General features: G+C 37.1%; 2 protein-coding genes across 8 annotated transcripts in view; one reads left to right on the plus strand and one right to left on the minus strand.

The window, feature by feature from the left end:
* On the minus strand, window positions 1-18642 carry FBXO8 (F-box protein 8). Of its 4 annotated transcripts, none has more exons than XM_052779216.1 (6): window positions 18513-18642; window positions 13244-13583; window positions 10885-11011; window positions 3229-3347; window positions 1414-1610; window positions 1-649 (listed from the first exon to the last, which is right to left on the minus strand). In XM_052779216.1, the coding sequence occupies exons 2-6, from the start codon at window positions 13570-13572 to the stop codon at window positions 462-464; spliced, it is 960 nt and encodes a 319-aa protein (XP_052635176.1). In that variant the 5' UTR covers window positions 13573-13583; window positions 18513-18642; the 3' UTR covers window positions 1-461. The 4 variants fall into 4 exon arrangements, with proteins under 4 accessions (XP_052635176.1, XP_052635181.1, XP_052635198.1 ...); XM_052779221.1 differs by having other exon boundaries at window positions 13244-13580; window positions 18513-18637; XM_052779238.1 differs by lacking the exon at window positions 18513-18642 and adding an exon at window positions 18294-18384 and having other exon boundaries at window positions 13244-13580.
* CEP44 (centrosomal protein 44) overlaps window positions 18592-21933 on the plus strand; it is a 15887-nt gene continuing 12545 nt past the window's right edge. Inside the window, exon 1 of one of the 4 annotated variants that reach the window (XM_052779203.1) lies at window positions 18592-18692. The gene's annotated coding sequence lies outside the window, so the exon portion shown is untranslated. Of the gene's footprint in view, window positions 18693-18872; window positions 18892-19380; window positions 20255-21933 lie in introns of those variants that run through there. The other 3 variants (XM_052779206.1, XM_052779213.1, XM_052779202.1) reach the window with 3 other exon arrangements.

Here is a 21933-nt window from a genome sequence, read left to right on the forward strand (position 1 = left end):
TTATAAGAGATAAAAGGAGAAATTTTAGTTAAAATATTTTACAATAAAATAATTATGATTATAAATCTCTTTAGTTAAATATATACACATTACATGGTATTCTAAAAAGAATGAACTTATTAAAGTTTCAAGCAGATCTAATGCACAAATTCACCACTTTGTCAGCTTAGACTGTAATGTCAGTTTAACATTCGTAAATGGCTGTGTCAGACTAATGGCATTGTTTTGTGCAAAGCTAAAAAAAACTATGAAAAACAAATCTCCAAATCCTCCCATTCCCATGGTAAATAGATAGAAAAGGTAGTTTACACATACACACACTTACACACACAAACTTCGATTGCATACAGAGGTTAGAATGACCAGCACTAAAATAACCCCCATCTCTACAAAATAATTAATTTCTTGAATTGATGTAGTTTTTGAAAATTACAAATTTTAAGTGCTAACAAATTGTGCTTTTAGGCAGCCACATGGCCAATAAGGTAGATGTTGTCATAAAGGTGCCCTACAAAATCTTCACTAATATTCTGTGCAGCTCGTCGTGTATTTCGGATGAATTCCCTCTTTGACATTTTGTTCTTCACATGAGGGCTTGTTAGATCAATGGAAAGTAGAATTAAAGAGTAACACAGCACATAAACTGCATCTAGACAAGAGAGAATAAAAAAAAAAAATTAAAAAGGAAATTGTGATCATTAAAAATACTGTTCCCTATCCAAGAACTTTACAGTCTTCATCACCTGGGCTTATAATTACATATATACACACATATATAACAACTTAAAAGGGTATCCCAGTGAAATAAAATTTAATATAGCAATTTCCAAAGTAATAATGTCAGCACATTGCCAGATGAGGATTTAGAAATCTCTTAATATTTCTACATTATCCAAAAGTCACTAAGGGCTTTATGCACATTCATTTAAACAGATCCTTGAAGTTTTTGTATACTAAGGCCAACATCCTGCTAAAGCTTATCTTTAAATACGTAAGCAGTCCCACTGCTGAAAACTGGCTCACCCCAACCAATTAGAAATGCTTGTTAACTTGCGTGAGGCCCAAAATTTCCTCTCATTTCTGTGGGACTATCCACAAGGTAAAATGTTAAGTGTATGTCTTTGCAAGAGGAAACTTAAAGATAGTACAGAGCTTAAGCATAGACAAAAGTGAAGGAAAGATAACATGAAAATAAAATGCATTTATCAGCTAGGTCTAAGAAAACAATCTGTATGTTATTTTTGTTTTTTTTTCAACCTGAGAGGGAGGATGCCTGTATACTGAACCCTCCCAAGCCAAGTTTGTACTTTCAGAAATACTTGTTTAGGTGCTGATTTTAAAACTGTCATAAACAGTAGCATCATCCAGAAATATAAATACTGATTCACTGAATCAAAGCTCTTTTTTGCTTACCAGGGCTAAGGCCAAGCTCTCTCATCAAATCAGGGTTACAAGCACAGAATCTGTGAGAGAACTTTGTTATGAGAGTCTCAAGGTACTCCCCACGCTCCTCAGGAGCATGAATGTGTCTGAAGAACTCTCTCAGTGCATTTGGCAAGAACTGATTTCTGAAGTTGTGCAGCGTCACAAGGTCATCCAAAACATCTCGCCTGGTAGAATAAAATCCCACATAATTAGAGAAATTTCTTTTAACTTTTAAAATATGAAAATGTAGGTTTTAAAAATAAAAATGAAGCTTTAGAATAGTTTATGAGCTTTGTTTTTTGCTGAAAGACAAAGAAAAGTATCACTAACAGCACAAAGATAATATAAACACATATTCTTCAGACACTTAAAATAGTAGCTAAATACTACAAAAATATACATTAATCAGAATTCTAAGTTTCTTTACATGCATATGCAATCATGGTCTACATAAAAGCTTTACTTCCTTTAAACTGTCTGATAAAGCCATTAAAAAAGACAGTAAAGGGAATAGATTCATGTGTGTCACACATTTTGGTGCCTAAGTAGAAGCTGTTACAGGAGTATCTTAAAACCAGGCTTAAGTTAGATAAAATTCGCTCCTTTAAAGTCTAAGTCCCATCAGGGTGCGATGCTCTCAAGCGTTTTCCACTGAACACAGAAATATCTAAAGGATTCAGACTAGCCTACATGAACAGCTGTGCAAAAGACATCTGAAGGAAATTCGGACGCAAATTTGAAATGAACCAAAGAATATTCTCATATGTTTATTCATTCTATTAAACGTTTCAGTACTAAGAGGGGAGTTTCAACATATAGAAACCTATTTTTTATTTTTAGTGCCTGATTACATACTCTGTTTACAAAGGGAAGATGAATGGCAGTAGAGGTTGCTAATATTAACTTGCAGTCCCATCTGTTAAGTGGTTTTGTATTTTTTCTATTGCCAAAAAATTGATAATCTGAAGTTTTACAGCACAGCACTGTCAGTGGTGATAACACTACAGAATGACTCCTTTTATTCCTTTAGTGGTACAGGCTGAGGAGGATGAGAAGCAGGAGATGGCTCCTGCTAGAAGCGCTGCTGTCCCTCTGCTCTTCCTATTTAGGTCCAGTTATTATTCTCCTCCTCTTTTAACTTCCCTTGAACGTGTTGGTGCTCCTCTTTCCCGATACTGCACTACACCAACCTAAAGGTATCCTGAAGGGCAACAGAAAGCCTTGTGGAGGTAGAAGAGCATGCTACAGCAGGGATAATGTTCCCTACTGCAGCTTATGCTGTCTCCAAGAGCATGCTCTATTGTATCTTAGGGGGTGGGTGTGACCTCCATTCCAGACATATCAGACAACCAAATAATCGTTAGATGATTCAACATTAGTTTAAAAGCTATCACTTGGTAAAGTGGTAACTGCTTTTTCTGATTAACACCCATACTAGACAGGAAAAAAAGAAACCTCAAGTCAAAAAAAAGCAGCAAAATATCTATAAAATCTGAATGTCATACAGCACAACTGCAGTTTAAATGCTCACTAACTTCAAAACAATTTATGCCCAGAACTGCAAAAATGCAGAAAAAGCACAGGATATGAGATTTACTAGTTATAGGTGGTATTTTCAGGGGTTCTTATAAAGTGTTACAGTCACATAAATACTTGAACTGAATAACTGTTCAGATTTAGCAGCAGCATTACTTAGTTGCATTTTCACATCTTTAAAATTACATCAATACAAGCAAAAATACTGTTGAATGGTACTGTACATTTAAAATGAATAGGAAATGTCTCAAGAGAAATTCAAATTACCTTTCATCAAGGTAGATTCTCAGCTTCTTCCAGTTTAGTGTTCTTGTGCAAAAGATAAACTTAGCTATTTCTTTCGGTGAATCGTCTAGTATGCCCTTGGACATAAAGTAGTTGACTCCCTAAGATAAAATACATGTATGTATAAATATGTTTAATCTTCCTAATGTGTTTAGGAACAAGTATGGTACTTAGCAATGTAGGAACATAATCCTACTAATTAGTTGGTTTGTTTTTCAGAATGATTCCTCTTCCTCTAAATCACATTTCAACATGCACAATACACTCTAAAATTATAAATCAAATGCAAAGAAACAATTTACTGTTATGGTTGAGATTTTACATATACTCACAGTAGGAAATTTAAAATTATGAACCCCATAATGAGCATGATGGTTCTTCAATAATTTCTTCACAGTGTAGACTAGTATTTTGGTTTTCATACTTTTGTAATTGTGTTTAAAATGCTGTGGGGACCATAACTTTTAATTTCATAACTTTTGTAAATAAGAAAATCTTAGCCATAATGTGTTTAGTCTTTAGTATTTTTCATTAAAACATTAATGTTCTCACATGTATACGATGTATCACATTCAAATAGATGCATTAAATGCATTTGTTTAAATGTGTAATAATGCAAATAAACACAAGCACGCTGATTTCAAAGCATAAATATCAACATATATAAATATGCATACACATAAATAAGAACACTGTGCCTAACATAAAAAAAAAAGTTTAAAAAGATAGAACAATTGTGTTTATTTTATATTCTATTATGATTTCCAGAATTTTCCACTCTTTGCCAAGCACACATATTGTATAGAATACACATGCCAAATTTAATTTAAAAATATTTCAGTGATATTCTGGATTCTTTCTGTTCATCGAAATATCCCAAAGCATAAAACTATTTTCCTTATGATGTCAGAAATCAAAACCAACCTAATGGATTTAAAAAATGTTCACATTTTTCAACAACAAAAATCTAAACCTGAGAATAACTAACCAACTAGTTTCAATTCAATTTGGCAGGGGCTGGGAGTGGTCCTGAGCATTTGTTACAGAGAAGTTTTAAAGTACTTAAGTACAGTATCTCTTGACTACACCATAATGTTGAAATAATGTTAAATGTGTAGGACAGTGCATTTCTGCGTAGGATAATGTACCAAGGCCACAATCTAAATCACCTTTAAAATACTTCTGAAATCTTTTTTCATAAATCTTCTGATATCAGACTTCACAATATTTTGCAAGTCTGCCCTTTCAGTTTACATTACATCTATAAAGATGCAGGGGTAACCTGTCACTCAGTGTGTAAACTAACTTCCCAGTACTTTTCAATTTTGCTTAAAAAAGAAATAAAGGACTAAGTGCAGGTTTGGAAAGTTGTTTTATGAAGTGGGTTAGTAAAGCAAAGTCTCAGTTCTATCAAGCAAGAAAGAAATTAGAATATATGCTTAAGATATCGAAAACAGAAGTGAAAAGCCAACAAACACCTGTAATATTATCTAGCTGTTTTTACCAGGCCATAATTTTTGCTTATATAGTTATAGAAAATAGCAGTTAATCATCATACTTTTTTTTTTAAGAATGTTTTATAAAATAAATAAATATATAAAGGTTTTATACAGGTAGGAGAAAAAAAAATATTCCTAGCAATTTTAGGCCCCAATTTTAAGAAGAATCTTTATTTAGGACCGTAATGAAACATGTATTGCACTATAAGCTTGCATTTAAGTCCAAATTAGATCATATTTAAGTTTGTCCATAATATGAGCGGACAACATAAGGTGAAGTACTTTCTTGAATTAGAGCTAAATAGGAAACCAAAAATGGGAGATCAAAACATCAACTGCGTATTAATTCTCCAAGTATTTTGGCAATTTATACAAGACTAGTGAAGAACATCTCCTTTACATCTATCCTGACTTAATGAGACTTACACATTTGCTTCAGTAATAAGTGTTTGCTCAAGGTAATACAAACTGAAGCCTGACAAAGAAGTCTCAGTAGTATTCTTGCTGCAATTATTTAACAAACACTTCTGCAACGTATCCAGAAAATGACCTGGCACATCACAGATGAGGCAGGATGAAAATAACACCTCCTTTAAGACAGACAAGGGGTTGGTTTCTCTGTGACAGTAAATGCCATGAGTAATTTCTTTCATGCACTAGATTTCAACTCAAGGTAGGATCTTCACCTGATAGGCTACCAAGTCTTTGCAAAGCATTTTTATTCCCTGTCTCTAATTTCCACCCCCCTCGCCCCCAAGCACACATCATGCTTGACAGTATCTTTCTCTGTGAATGCAGTCTCATTATTCCTTTTCCTCATCTTCTTGACAAATAAACAGGGTATTAATAAAATATACTTCGGCACATGCCATCATTTTTAGTTGCTTTTTATTTCTTCCCAAGCAACTGCAAATACTTTGCAACAATAGAAACTCGATTTCTCTTTAAAGTTCTTAAATTTTGGCTCAAAGCAAATGAAATTTATTTACAAGATTTATGGCATGTCATCGAATCTGCTTTTTGTAACGTTGTAAACACTGCCTTGAAGTCCTCTCAGAACCCGTACTTCAAATAAAGGACTTTTGGTAGCTAAAATGGTTGCTTGTGGCAGGTATACTAGCTGAAAGAAGTAGTTCTCTAAACTATTAAAATCTATGCTAAGATTATTTATCAATCAGTCATCTGGTGATTCTCTTAGGAAACATTTGACTGAAGTCAGGCAGGCAGACCTGCTCCACTATCTACCAGGCTGGAAGAGGTCTTTTTAACACTTGGGAAACACTGCAGGATGAGCATACGCGATATGTTCTTCTAATTCTGATTTAGTGGAAGAGTAGTTAGGTGAACAGTACAACAGCCAAGATTTCCAGTAGCACTGTGTCTGCCTAACTTATATGAGGAGCCTGCTTGTCACTATAATGTTCTTAGCATTAGAGAATTAGGAAAGGTGCCTTAAGGATACCTTGCCTCTGTGGCAAGAATGTTACCACTGAATTTCAGACAGTTCAGGATAAAATCTCAATGTATGAAAGTGTTGATTTAAATTATATATGCAAATAACCATCATAACTATAGACTAATTGTAACAACAAAAGCCATTTGTTATATTTCAGTATGTTATTTTCCACAGTTGTTCCTTTCTTTCCAGTCACTCGATGCTTGTTTTACCAACCTATTCTATTACAGCACTGACACTCCTTGCTTGCTTTCTACCTGTTTCCAAGAGTCTTCCTATTCATTTATATCCACACAGGATATCTAAAAGTTTTCTTTTTCAGTACTGGTTTCATTTCTGCATTGATTTTCTTCTCTGCCAAGAGTACTTTCAGAACATTTCAGTACAGCAGTCAACATTAAAACTTTTGTAGTTGCCTTTACCATCTCTGTTTAGATATGCATACAAAACAAATCAGACATATTCTAAGTTAACGGCATAGAAATCTTGAAATCAGTATTTTTCTACACATACACATGATTTCTCTTTTTAATATTTAAATGGAGTTGTTTGCAAAGTCAGAGTTGGGAGACAATGAAGCTTTTTACCTAATATGCATTTAAAAGTAGTGCAGGAAAATACATGACAAATAAATTTGTCAATAAAGACAAATTTCACTTAATATTTGAAATTTCAGATTTCACACATAAATGGTTGTACACATGCTCTATTTGTTTAGGTTAAATAGTTTTAAAATGTGACTAAGGAAATCACTAGTAGCATGTTAACATTAATATTTTTAGGTGATTTATAATTCTGTGAGTTATATGCTTTTACATTTTGGTAGGATTACATAAGTATCTACGTAAAATACTGATTTCCTTCTAGTCTGTACTGTATTAAAAGAAGACAATTTTGATCACCAACCAAATTAAAATGTTCTTAAATAAAAGCTGAGGAAATATAGGAATTCAAGTTTAAATACTAGCTTAATTATTTAGATAAATTCTTTGGGGGTAGTGACTGTCATTTTATTCTGTATATACAGTATCTGGCATAGTAGGGCCCCAATTTCTAATTGGGGCTTCTAGGTAACACTAACATTATTAGTAAATAATAATTAGACATGTATGGTGTTATTATTCCCATTTTTCTACGGAAATGCAGTATCTTAATATATTTCATGGTGAATCTTCTGGAACAAAACGCACAGCACTGATGTTATATTTTCTAATATAAATTTTTTTCCTAAGTTACGGATCAAGTAATTTGGTGACAAATGTGAACACAATATAGACTAACAGTGTCTCTTTCTTTGTATGACTTTAAAATACAGTCTCAGTGATACACACTTATGATGGCAGAAATCACAAGTAGAACGCAGAAATATTTTTCATGTTACACAGAATCTATAACTAATATTTACAAGATTAAAGTTGTCTGACTTAATGTAGAGTTTTCAAAAGGTTTCAGGTGTCTGGTCCATTCTAACTTTTTAGATAAATCACACAAAAGAATTTCTTCCCTCTATGACATACACATACTTTTAATATTCTTAGGACAGATAAATCAATTAATCTCAAAATTGGCTTGCTTAGTAGATCACTATGGAATCGTGTAAGTTTTCAAAAATTTTGGTTAGAAATATACAGCACAGTAAATATTTAATCATCTACAGACTACCTATAATTAAAGTCAGGTAAGGTAGCTTTATGCAAGTGGCTAACAATTCATTTATAATCAAGAAAAGGTCAGAAAACTGACCTCCCTGGCAAAAACTAAGGGAAGCAGGTAATGAATGAGACAATCAGAAGAGTGGAAAGCGAGGCTTAGTATAAGCACTGTCTTACTGTACTTTATTGTTATTATGCTACATAAAGGAAATCCCCATCTCATTAAAGTCTGAGAGTTTCAATACAGTCCAGATTCCAACAGATACATAAAAATAAATGCTAATGAACAGAATGAGTTAGAATCGTTATCATTAAGAATGAAACAAAAATTAGATCTTCTTTCCTGATCAAAGGATTCTCTTTTCCACCTTCAGTTCCAATTTTAACTACATAGCATAGCTCCATGTAATAAACTTGACAAAATACTTTGTAGGGAGTTAGGAACAATATACAAAACAGTGGGAAATAACTTTTGGTTGCTTACAAATTCTGAGTTATAAGCGTATGAGATATGAAATGAGCACTGCATGAGAAACATTTCACATACACCATACACTCTTTAGAAAAAAATATAGCAGAGACCATGTAGGCAGATTAAACAACATAATATTCATATTCAAGTGTTAATACTAACACTAAACCACCCCCTCTCCCCAAAGAAACAAAAACCAAGTTCCAAAATCTTGGCTACAATGGTGCTGCCATATGAAAAAAAAAAACACCAAAAAACCACCACCAACAAAAAAAACCACCACCAAAAAAAGGAAAAAGGGAGAAACCAAACATGCACTGGAGGTTTTTTTTTCAGATTATGTGTGACGTGATTAGGCACATCCTTTCAGCAGAATGTGAGCACCTGCTATGAATTATGCAAGCTCATGCACACAATCAGTACATTAAATTACAGCAGGTATCACAACACCATGCACACAACAATGGCTAACCAGAGAATCCTACCACAAAGTGTGTAGATGCTCTTCCCTACCCCGTGAGCCACCGCTAGCTCTGGAGCTGTTGCTGTGGAGCCTGGTTACCCATTTTCATGACATGGGCGGTGTCCTTTGGAGAATCTTGCTCCTGTGGCTGTAAGTATTCCTATTTTTATAGTAATTTGATCAGGTCTGTTATCAAATGTAAAGCAGAGTTTGGCAGGAAATTCGGAGACGCAATTTGTAATAGTGGAATGTCATATCATATATTCCAGTCACAGTGTCCTTATAATAATAATTCTGCCAATATCACAGTCGTAAACAATAAAAGCAAGAGTATTTGTGAATTCTCCTGAAACTCAGGCCCTGACTGATTCCTGCCAGGCTACGGTGCTCCACAGGGAGAGAGGAACAGAAGCCCTTAGGAGATATCCTGAGGTTCTTGTCTCTCACTAGGCCTGAAATGGACTGTTTGTACTAAAATTGTACAATACAACCATAATGAACCCAGAAGAAGTAAGTGTGTCATAATAAATTTAATACCTAATTCAGGTATACTATAAGGTAGCTCTAATTTGCAGATCTTAATTTCCTTTAAAAATAATGAATTTTTTATTCAGTGCCTTTTGTGAAGGCTCCACATGCTTTAAACCTACCAAGATTACTTTAAATTAGGTTGGAATATAACAGCATATTATAAACTAAGATAGTAAGTGAAAAATTATGTTAAAACAAATTGAAAGACAAAGAAAAATTTGGGTGGACAAAGCTGTCACCAATTAAAACTTGATATATTCTTGAAAACACATTTAAGTTACCTAAATATTGCGTTTCATTTAAAAAGCTTTACATTTATTAGAAAATTCACCAAAATCCTGCTGAAAATCAATGCTAATTACTCGAGTGGCAAGGTGCTGATAAGATGTCTCAGCACTGCGTATCACAGTTCAAGGCAGAGCTCTACCAGAGACATTACAAAATACTGTAATTCGTGACTAATAAAAGTAGTGGGTTTCTTTATCAAGCAGAATATGAGATAAAGCAAGAATTTAAACAAAATCACATTATTGTAATGATTCATACAACTGCTTGATTTATTTCACCCCTTGGTCACAAGTTCATGCTTTCTGTATCATATCAGCAGAGGAAACTATTGGCTCCTCAAAGTGTATCTTTTAATTTCTCTTAATCCTTTTCCTACTTCGGATTTATTCAATTACCACTTCCTTGTGTATGTATAAACATATGCAGGAAGTTAATACTACTTTTTGTTCAGTACTGTGTACCGTCTTTTCCTAGGAAACAGGAAGCAGGAGTCTGGTTTCGTACACAAAAGACACCCTTTGTCACTTGGGCATTAATTGCATATCTCCCAGGCAAAAGCTGTCTACTCTCAAACTCTTCTTTGAAAGGTGACAGAGCGAAAGCAGAAACTGACTTTTCCAGTTAGTTACATGAATTAATAAATGGAAATCTTTTAGTTTGACACGCGATATTTTTTGAAAATAAATATATGTTGCTATACACTATAAGAAAGATTATGTTTATGCATAACAAACATCCATAGAAATAAAATCAAACCGATCTTTAGGATAGTTCAGCAGTACATCTTTTTCATAGTATTTCAAGATTTGCCCCTTGATAGTGGAAATATTTAAAAATCCCTTACAAGAAACCATAATTGTCATAGAAGTAATTGGTGTTACTTTATACCTCATCCTGCTTTAACTGAAGTGGGATCAAACTCATACTCTGCAGAAGCATTTTAGCATTTTAATTTACGTAAGCATATTATTATCCTTTTTAAATTCACCATTGTCTCTTCAGTTAGGATCTCTGCCTCATTCCTAAGTCAATACGCAGTTATGAATTTCTGGCATCCATAGGTCAGACCGCTGTACAGAGCACTTAAGAGGCAAGCCATGTAAATGATGTGCACAGGTACCATACACAAAAAAGATCAGGATAGGGCTGTAACTTTGTGTTAACCATTCCTACAGTAAAACAAACACCTATTAAAACTTGGCTTTTAATATGGCTATAATTATAAAACAATCACAATTATTTTAACTGTTTACTACTGTCAGCAACAGTTCACTTACCTCATCAGGGTTGGCATTAAAGGTGAGACTGCCCTCATCTAGCTGCATATACAATTTTCTAAAAGAAAATCCTAGAGGCGGATTCTTATTGTATATAGAACAGTGACCCCAAGTGGATTTGCACAACCTATGAAAATAGAATTAGGCTATTATCAAAATTCCTTTCTGTATTTCATGTATTTTACAGAAGCAAAACGTAATCAACACTGCAAAGCCAAATACTCAAACTGTAGGAAAAGTCAGAAATAGGTTGCTTGTAACACTTGGTTATTAAGTCTTTTGCATGTGTGTTGCTAAAGTCTTCAATTATATGATTATCGTTTTCTTCTCACCCAGGTTTTGGTGTATTCGAGTGCAATCTCAAAACATACCCCAGTAGGTGGCATCATAATGACATCCACACAGCTGAGACCTGCGGCACTCCTAGTATCCGATCACTGGATAACTGTGACAAGTTCTCCTGCAGCAGTGTGACATTAAAAAATTGTGTTTCTTTTCTTGTGCCTCAGTTGTGCAGTGAGTGGGACACCACATCTGCACAAAATTATGCCATTAACTCACTGCTTTCCCCATCTGTCCTTTTCCACCTGACTGTCATTTTCCAGTCTTGATAATTTGATCCAGGCCCATTCCTCTATATCTTCCATCACTTCTCAGTTTCTCTCCCCTCTACCCCACTCTGACTCCGTATCTCAGTTTCATCGGTTTCTGTCCCTCATCCCAGTGTCCTTGATGACACCATCTGGATTTCCCTTGAACTTGCACTTTCTAGACACTTTGTTATCTAGATTTGTTATTGAACTGGTAGTTCTGCTTCAACACATCTGTTTTGTAAATAATTAGGCACAATGCTTAGGACCCAGCAGGTAGCCACTGAGGACATCACAGAAACTTTGTTTTCAGTTCAGAAACCTGGATCTTGTTTGGACTGAGTTCAGAACTGCAGCCACAGGACCTGCCAAAGCCTAAACTCAAACACATCCAATACAAGCAGAATATTGAAGACTAAGATGTCTATAGAGATTATGCAAATTAGGTTTTTTATTAATTTTTATTAATTTTCTAAATCAGGACACATTTTGGCTACCGAAGTGTATACTTTGAACTATTATTTGGGAAGATTTCACTAAAAATGATTGAGCTATTTCCCAGGATGAACTCTGAGAAAAATACTGTATGTTAAGACTATATACTGCGTACAATCAAGAAGTTATAGTATCTTCAAGCTTTGGTCCAGGGAATTTATTTGTATTTAGTGTGGTTTTGATACTAAGAACCGAGTACAATACAATGCATACTGATATACATAAACTTAGAAGCTTAGCAGGATCTTCACTAGAATTCCTGTTTCCTGCCAAGACAACAGTCCCCAATAGCAGAACAATTGTGACTAAGAAGTTAAAATTGCATTATCCTATTGCTGAGTTCATAAAGCGTGATAGGAAGTGAAGCTGCTTAATTCAAATGCAGAGGGGCAAAGAAACAGTTGAGGGAAGGAAGAGATGTAGAGCACAATGAAAGGAGAAGAAACAGAACCTGAACAACAACGCAACTATTACAGTAATACTACTTACTGTCTGTTAAGGGGTAAGAATATGTTGTGAAAGAAGATAAAAGTTCTGCTCACTCTCTACTCTAAAGATAAGTATGATTTCATGAGTCTTTCCTGGCATTGTAAAACACCAGATTTCAAAGAAAATATTTTAAATTAAATTTTGATCTTATACTATTTTATTTAATAGAATGTTCCTTTATTTATTTTCTGGACATACAAACTCTGCATATGTTATATAAATGTGTTTCAACTGTTAGACTGTAGAAATTCCACTTGACGCGTGTGCAGAACTGACCTTTTCTTTCCCCCTTGCATCACTCATCTTCCAAAAACATACACTTAAGTTGCTCTAAGACAATTATATAGATGAGTTCTCAACCCTTTCTATCTGGAGCTTCAGCAGAATAGGTTTGCTTGCTCAAGCTAGGTATTTGTTTGAAGTTTAGAGAAGTAATAATACAAACATTTGAGATGTGCTTTGAGCTAATACAAAAGTGAAGATAAGTCCTTCTTCCCCCCCCCCCCATGATATATCAAACAACAGGTGTGTAGTAATACACATGTATACTTGTACCAAGCACACTTGTGTATGTAGTAATCTCCACTAACACCTGATAGTAATTAGAAACTCAGAATAACACATTTTAAAACTACTTTCATGTTTCACCTATGTCAAATCTCATTTAACTTAAGATACCTTTGCTAAGGTTAGAATGACAAAAAGCACACACTGAGACAAATTTAAAATCTAATAATTATTTTTACTATGTCCAGGTGATAGATTTTGGTTTTTTTTTTGCTTACCCTTGCCAGAGAAGCTCATCATTAGCAAGATCCTGCCAGACGCATGAAGCTAGACAGAGATCAGTTGCATTCAGGTATGACAAAATGGTAAAACTAAGCTCTGGTGGCAGCATTTCCAGGTTAATGAATCCTTCTTGTTCTTTAGATTTTCTTGTCTTCAACAGGTGGTAGATGTCAATGCCTCCTTGGGCTTGTTTGCGATGACTTGTATTGGAAACATTGTTAGTAGCTATTCTCCTACCATGTTCTCTGGTAAGATAGCCTTGTCCACTGTATCCTTGGTGTTGCAGTTGCTGGTTCCTAGCAACTCTCCAGAGTCCCTGACCCATCTGTGAGCCTGCTGGACATAAAATCCAAATGAAATGTTGACAGCTATTTATAAATATTTGTAAGATAGACTCAGCACACACTGGAAAAATAAAATTGTAGGACTGATCCGAATAGAAAAAACGTGAGTTTTGTCAAAGTTATGCTGATGATGTAATCTGTCTCCAATGGAGCAACTGAATAAATACTGAAAACAAAAACCATAAAAAAAACTAGAAGATTTTTTTCAAAAATTTCTATGCTTGAAGAGTTACAAAATTAATAAGCTTCTGCAAACAGTACCAAACATTATCTATGTCCTATGCAAGTTAAGAAGCCTTACCATAAGAACATTTGGAATTATTATCTCCAGACTTCCTTTAAAATTTAATAAAAATACCTTATTTAGAGTCAACGAAGTGCTATAACATGTAAGGAGAAACAAAAATGTCTTGAGTAGTGGGTAGCACACAAAATTAGGCCGTGACTGACATTAAGACAAAGCTTAATGGCTTCAATGATAATGCATTAAGGATTCAGTTTCTTGTTTCTGAGCACCAAGAGTATCTTTCCAAGCTTTCTTGCACAGTAGCATAAAAACTTCAGCATAAGGCTTCTACATCTTACTAATCACTGTTTGTTATTTTTTGTCAAACTTTGCTGCAGATGGTAATAAAGAGAACAGATCCTGAATGTTAGTCAGTTATCAAGATTTCTGAGTGCCACAACTCAAATTTCAGTAACCTGTATTTACCAAGAGAGAAAATTAAAAGTAAAATAAATCATACTAATTCAGTATGAGAATGTTGTCTTAATCCCAGCACAAGTAGTGTATATATGGTGATCTATCTTATTTTTCAACCTTTGCTATGATGACAGATCACTAAAGTGATCACGCTAGTAATCTGCAGGTTCCCAATGCTGACTTTCAAAAAAGAAACACTTATGGCCTGGTCTGGTAGGATCTCACGTGTATTTGAAATTATGTATATTCTATTAGCACGAGGAAGTAAAAACGGGGCTTTAACACTGTTAAAGGTTGGACATGAATGGAAACTGTTCTATGTAAGCAGAAAGAAACAAGCCATGGATGCAATGAGTGATTATGGGAGAAAAATGGAGAAATTAGAGAAATTACAGAAAAAAGCATAACCAAGACGGAAGTAGACAAAAGACAGGTTCAGCTGGCTGGTGAAGCAGTTACCTATATAAGCATCCATTCAGGGGAAGTTCAAGAATTTATTTCTAGATAAAGCCACAGTTGTGAAGAAACTGTAGTCACATGTATTATATTCAATTTAGTAATATGCAAGGTTTTACATAAATTCATCATTAATTTTATTCTCATTTCTTTTACAGTTACATATTTGGCTTAATTTTTTATCAGACAGAGGCAGGTTAAACCATGATCAACTGCTATAAATTATCAGGCAAGTTTAAAAAAAAAAAAGCTGAATCGCACCATAAATAGGATATGCAACTGGCTGCAAGAATGTATGTATAAAGAAGGTATTCTCATTTTCTTGAGACCAGCATAAAACCTTTAAAAGTCCTTCGGGCTACTGGTAAAGTTGCTTCATGAGAGAAAGCTATACCACAATCTGCCACTGAAAAAGTGGCAACACAAGGATGAGCGGTCTGATGAAAGTGTGCCTTAGTAATTCATGCTGGTGTTTGCATTTAATTTATGAAACTTCTAGCTGTAAAATAAACACATGTCTTCACAAGATGAAGAACCTGCCTTTATTTTTCATTGCCTAATAATAAGAGGTAGCAACTTTTTTAAAAGAAACATTGCCAGAGCTGCAGTTGCTCAGTGCCACCTTTTTCTGGTTTTGAACAACTAAATCTCTCCAAGAAGGAAGTTACTAACCTTCATCCTACAGCAGGATCACCAAGCGCTGTTACAACAAAATCAAGAGCTATTAAATGAATTGGTGGTAGGTGTGCCAGAACTGGCATTTGGGACTACAAGCATAGACCCATCAAGTTGCCTGCAGATCCAACTCCAGCTGCTGCTGCTATTGCCCCTGCTGAGCAGGCAGAGCATACAGTGATATGCAGTGAAGAACCAAGCTAAAAACCAGTTTGTGTGGGTAGGCAGTAACAGCCAAGGGCTGGAAGGAGGAGAGGAGACTTTCCTAAGGGATGAAAAGAGGAGATAAGGTATATTTCTGAGCAAATACAACATTTCAAAAGGAGCTACTATCACCGTGCTGGAGGATTCAATTAATATAAAGTTCCTGTTTTGCTAGGCACTGTATATAAGCTTGTTAATTACTTAAATACAGTACTTAGATGTCTCTAAATACCTTGGGAGGCTTCAACCAGTTCTTGACCTTAGCCCTGCGAGTAAATTGAACGCTTCCAACAAGGCATTACACTTTCAAATATGCAGATGCTAAATTCAGAGGCTGTGTTTACTCTCGGAAGATATCAGATGACCTGAATGACTGAATAAAAACGATCTTTCAATTCAATTATGTAAAAAAATTAAGGTTTTGAAAGAGGTAAATGTATACACAGACATGTAGATGCAACTCAAATATAATCTGCACACTTTCTCAGTGTAGCTCTTCATGTAAAAACAAAAATAAAGTCTGCCTGAAAATACAGCATTGACTCCAAACAAAATGATAAAATAGCCAAACAGCAAAATACTATTTTCAGGGACAGAGAGAACCAGGAGCGAGGGGTTGTAATTCCTCATCATTATTTCAAGCCCTTAACCACTAAGGCAATAGAAATCAGCAAGAAAAAAATATTACAAGATTGCAATATTAAACCTTATATTTCACAAAAGATGAAATGAGAGAACCTATGCTATGTAAACTGTGTATGTCAAGTAGAGAGAAAGGAAAGTTCTGTTAAAAGCAGAAATCTGTTGAGGTAACTTTTTGTAAGATAAATTAAGGAAATTATTTTGATAGTATTTTTGCCATCTTTTCTGATATTAGTTTGTACCATTATAACAAAGCCACATTCTATACACATCTGTTAACTCCCAACTGTTAAAAATCTTCCGAAAATACTAATTATTTGAGCACAGTTTAAATAAAAGAAAGGAAAAGAAAAAAGGATTAACAGGGAATTCAAGGCTCTGAAGATCATTAGGAATCATACCGTGACAAGTTTCATAATCATAATACACCAGGAAGACGAAAAAGACCAGCAGCATTATCAGAAACAGCTCATAGAAAGGCTGTGCCCAGTCAATTATCAAGTGAAGTGCTATGCTATCAGGTAAGCACCTGGCAATTTTATAATAGCTTTCAAACCTCTTCAAAGTCAGATTATCTTTCTGTTCTATATGCACTACTTGTAAAGAATTTGGTAGTGGTCACAGAGGATCAAGTTTTCCTACTCAGCCCTAAATCAAATATCCAAATTTTAGTTGCTAGTTTAGTATCTTTATTTGAATATTCAGCTAGAAGTTCCTGTTCACAAAATACATTCTATTGAGGAATACTGAGCTAACAAGAATATTGACAGTTCTTGCTGGTGCTTACAGGGTTTTTCTCCCCACACAAAAGCTACTTGCTATACATCACCAACAACATAATAATTTCTAAATTATTTAACATGAGAAGTGGCTCCAAGACAGAAAAAAAATACTGTGTCATTCAAGGAACTAGCCTTCTTATAATGTACTCATATGCTTATACAGAAGATGTCAGTGCAGAAATCATTTTAAAAGTCTTTTTAAATGTAAAAAATGAGAAAAAATTCATATATTTGCTATTTTAAGTACCAACTGGAGAAATTTCAGAGAAGGAACAAAGTGAGACAATTTAAACCATTCTAGAACCAGCTGCTGGAAATCCACAAGCTTCAATATGTGTAGCTATTCAGCAGCCTATATGCCATTTGTTAGATCATATTTTATTTTCTCCATTGCACAATTACTTTCAGCTTTTTAGTAATCCAGGATGAATGCTTTGAGAACTCACTCATAAAACAAGATGGGTAAACTCATTATTATTATAAAGCCTTTAAAGTAATGGTATCCAGGACCATATTTTAAAATTATTTTGAACATACATTTTCAATCTCCAGATTCACTCAAATGTATGGTTCCAAACTTCCAATTATGTAACTTTATCTAATAACTGAAACCTCTTGATGGCTTGGCCGTAATGACTACCACAGTAAAAAGAACACCAAGCTTGTTCATAAACTGCTGATCTTCTCTAGCTCTGTGTGATATCTATCAGAGTCTGACTTCAATTTTAATCATATCTTCATGTTACTTTGCTCCTGCATAATAAATTCTTTTGCAGTGTTGAAGAGCATGACGGGATATTAAAAACTAAACATAAGCTAGATTAATGCTGTATTGGTACTGGCTTCTGCTGTATTAAATAAAAACTAACATATGCTCTTGACATAAACCCCCTCCGCTTTATGGTAACCGAGCTCTACAGCTGCTGCTTTGCGACCACAATTATCCGAACGGGAAACGTTCCTTCCTTCGATGTTACCGAAGCCGAAGCTTCGTCCTTCGCAGCTGCGCTCGTAATCGAGGCCTGCTGATCCCCCTAACGTGAGGGCCTGCCAAACCTGACTCCAGGCAACTACGCTGGCGGCTCCAGAGGCACGGCCAGTCCCTCACGCCCAAGGCCGGCCCACCTGAGGGGAGCGCCCCGGGGAGCCCCCTTCGCCGAAGGCCGCGGCTGCCCTCCCGCCGCCCCGCGTCCCGAGGAGCTGCGCGGCCGCCCTGCTCGCCACCTCCCCGGCGCCTCACCGAGTCGCGCTTCTCCCCGCAAAGGGGGGCCGGGACCTTGGCCGGGGCAGGCCGGGGCACGGCCGCCCCCCGTCTCGGCGGACACCGGCGAGCCAGGCCCCGCGGGTGCCGCCCCCGCGCGCTATTGGGCCGCTCCAACGGCCCCGGCTCTCGATTGGATGCGCCGCCCGTCCGTCCGCCCCCGCCTGCCCCGATGAAGGAAATCCGCGGGGCCCCTACCTGTGCGAGCTCGGGTCCCAACCGCCGCCGCGACGAGCCCGGCCCGAGTCGGTGCGTAAGCCTCGCCGGGCAGGAAGGGGCCGAGCAGCCCCCGGCGGCGGCGGGGAGAGGCGGCGGGAGCCAGGCAGGCCCCTCCGGCACGCAGGGAGGCCACCGCCGCCCCGTCTCCTTGCCTGGCAGGTTTGACGTTTGCCGTTGTTGCTGGAAGTGACGTCACTGCGGAGGGACGCGCGGGAAGCGGAAGCGGCCGTTGGGTTTGGCGGCGGCAGGTTCAGTCTGCGCCCGCCGCCGGATTCCTGAGGGGAGGCAGCGGGTGCGCCCGCCGCCCCGGGACGGGCGGGAGGGAAGAGGCTTCCCGCAGCGGCGGCGGCTGGCGCGGGTGAGCGTCAGGACGTCTCTGGGGGCGGGGGTTTGGGCCCCCTCGGGGGCCGACGGCGCGGCACAGCTCCGAGCCCAGGGCCCCCCCTCTCCTCAGGGACGGCGAGCCCCGGGGCGGAGCGGGGGAGGCCCGGTCTCCGGCTGGTCTAGGGGCGAGGAAGGGCCGGTGGCGAGCCGGTCCCGGTCCCGCTCTTGCGAGTTCGCCTCAGGGCTCCGGCGCGGCCCCGGGACGGCAGCCAGGGCTTTTTTTTTTTTTTCCGCCGGTGTTTCGGTGGCGCCCAGGGCAACCGGCTCGCCACGCGCAGTTCCTTGCGCCGGTCGCTCGTTTGCAAGTATCCTGTGTGCTGGAAGCGTGTCTGTTGCAGCTGGCGCGATAGCGAAGCGCAGTGTTTGTCCTTGACGTTTTTGCATCTCTGCGTAACGGTGTGATTCCTCCCCCCCCCCCCCCCCCCCGCTCCCCGCCGCGTGTAACAGAAGAGTCTAAATACAATTAGAAGAAATTAGAAGACTTTTTTGTTAGGCGTTTTAAAGACAGCGTTTACAGTGTTAAGATACTTGGTAACTTGTATGGGTTTTTTTGGTGGTGGGGTTTGTTTTTTTTTTTTTTTTGACATTCGTTAGTTCTTTGAATATCATATGCAATTTTGAGAGTAGTTCTTTAAACCACTTGCAGTTCTGTGTTATCATCTCTTAATGCTTTGTTATACCCGTTTTTATTCTGGATAGCCAATGTTCTGTAAGTGTTTCGTCATTAATTCCTACAGGCAAAAGCTGTGTGCCACTTTTTTACAGTGTTCACCTTCCCAAGATGTTAAAGTAGTTTCTACCAACTTAACTCTGTTATTTTTATGATCTCTTGAGCTAGTCGGTTTGTAGTGACGGTAGTTGCCAGTTTTTACATCCAGAGGTCTGGTGCAGAAAGGATTGATGATACTTTTGGGAAACTGCCTATATGATTAAATGAATTCCTGTGAGAGTGTCTTCTATAAGTATTTGCACTGCGGATTAGAGCTTCAGTTTTATGTCAGACTCTTTGAGACTTGTCTTGAGATCTGGTTAAATTGGCAAAACCATAGGGTGGATCACTTTATAAGGCAATGCAGGAAGAATAGCTGCCTCAGTTTCCAAATACGTGAGGTTAAATTGTCTCTAGCCTTTAACAATGAGTGTTGTGTAGTTATATTTGGCATGACTAATAACCCAGAATCTAATGATTAAAGAGGAAGAACCTGATAATTAAATGGGAAGAAAATACTTTAACAAGGGCAGAACACGTGAAGATCTTAATCTCCTTGAAGATTGCTGATTTAAACACCATAGAGGCACAAGAGAAAAGAAAGAAAGAAAAACAAACCCAGATAATTGTGAGTCAAGCTTTAACTGTATTTTCTTTTTTTTTTTTTTTTTTTTTTTTTACTATAAGTGAACTTTGTGGTCAAGAAGTTCCTTTCAAGAAGACTCATTGCTTTAATGAGTAGGACCAAATAACAAAGCTGCAAACTGGAGTATCCGTCAGAGTTAATTTCTGACAAGGCTAGACATAATCTCTTTGGAGCGTTTGGTCTTTTAGTCTGAATCTCATGTCAGCAAGAGAAATGATATAAAAGTCTGTATTTTGAGAATATCTCTTCATGTATAGGCTGTCAGGCAATGCCTTTTCACTGCTTGGATTTGTAGGCTTCCAAGTATTTGTTTTCTCGTAAAAAGACAGTGGCAGGCAATTATCTCCCAAGTTCTAGCAGAAAATTTAACAGTAAGTTTCTGTTCTAAGGCTTTATAGCTGAAATCATTACTTTTACTGAGGATTTTGGGGGAAGTACTGTAGAGGATTAAGCCAGTCACAAGCAGATCTCAAGGATGTGAGGAAGGAGAACTGTTTTTGTGAGGTGTCAACTTTCTGTACTTCTGTATTTTAACTAACTCTTTTTTTTTGCCTTGGTTTTTCTCTAAACTGTTCAAAAACCACTTCGTTTGGCTGTTTGCTAATAGACTTTCTAAAGTTTTATCGGTCTGTCCAGATTGCTAAGATGCAAGCCATTTGTTTTCAGTTGTGACTTAAGAGCTGGGCTATCATCTGGTCTGCACTTTTAAAGTCTTGTGTTGGAGAAAAGCTAATATTGGTTGCTTATAAACAAACGGTTGCAAGATACAGCAAATAGTACTTATAAGCTGTCTCTAAATATAAATGTATTTTGAAGCAATGGAGTGAGGGACAAGGTTTTTTTAAGATAATTGCTAGTACTGATATTTGAAGGTACTGTTTCAGGTGTTTTATTTTACTGTCTGCCAGCCAGGTGGAGTTGCCAGTATTCTTCCTCCATTTGAGAATTTACTAATCAGTTCTGTGTGGTAAAACGTATTAAAAGTGTGAGCTTCCTGTACTTATTCATCCCCTTGATAGATCTAAAAACTGATTTGGATGATGGTGATTTCATGCTTTGCTGATTCTCTTTTGTTGTCTTCCCCCTCCCCTTTATTTATTTTTTTCTTTCTTTCTTTCTTTCTTGCAGTCTTCAGTTTCCTTTTCCTTGCAGGATAGTTCTGGAGGAGAAAGTCACCTTTTTGTAGTTTGTACTGAGTCCCTAGATGAGTCTTTTTCTTCTGTGAAGCAAAGCCCACAATAAATAAAAAGCAGGTTCTCAACTTATGTGTTACAATGTAGAAGTTAAACAGGGACCTTTTGGTTATCATCCCAATAAACTTGCACCTATTTTGAAATATCTAGGCAGTCTGTTATCCCCTCCCCCAAACAATTTTAAGTGTATTTAATGGATTGTCTAAATAGATAAGTATTGTCTGTGATGAGTTGCTAGTCCTGTCTTCTGATGTTTACACATCCAAACATTGCTCTTTTGGCCAGTGAGCTTGGGGCCAGGTGAAGAAAAGAATAAGCAGCAGTTTTCACTGCTTATGGAGTCTCTGCTCCTTTGAAACAGTGAAGAAACTTGTTTTCACTCAATTTTAGTGGATTTAGCCAGACCTAAATTCTTAATATGCATTCAGATATCTTTATCTTTAAAGATCTTTGGTAGTTGATCAGATT

Source organism: Harpia harpyja, chromosome 2, assembly GCF_026419915.1.
Source record: "Harpia harpyja isolate bHarHar1 chromosome 2, bHarHar1 primary haplotype, whole genome shotgun sequence".
Classification (NCBI taxonomy): domain Eukaryota; kingdom Metazoa; phylum Chordata; class Aves; order Accipitriformes; family Accipitridae; genus Harpia; species Harpia harpyja.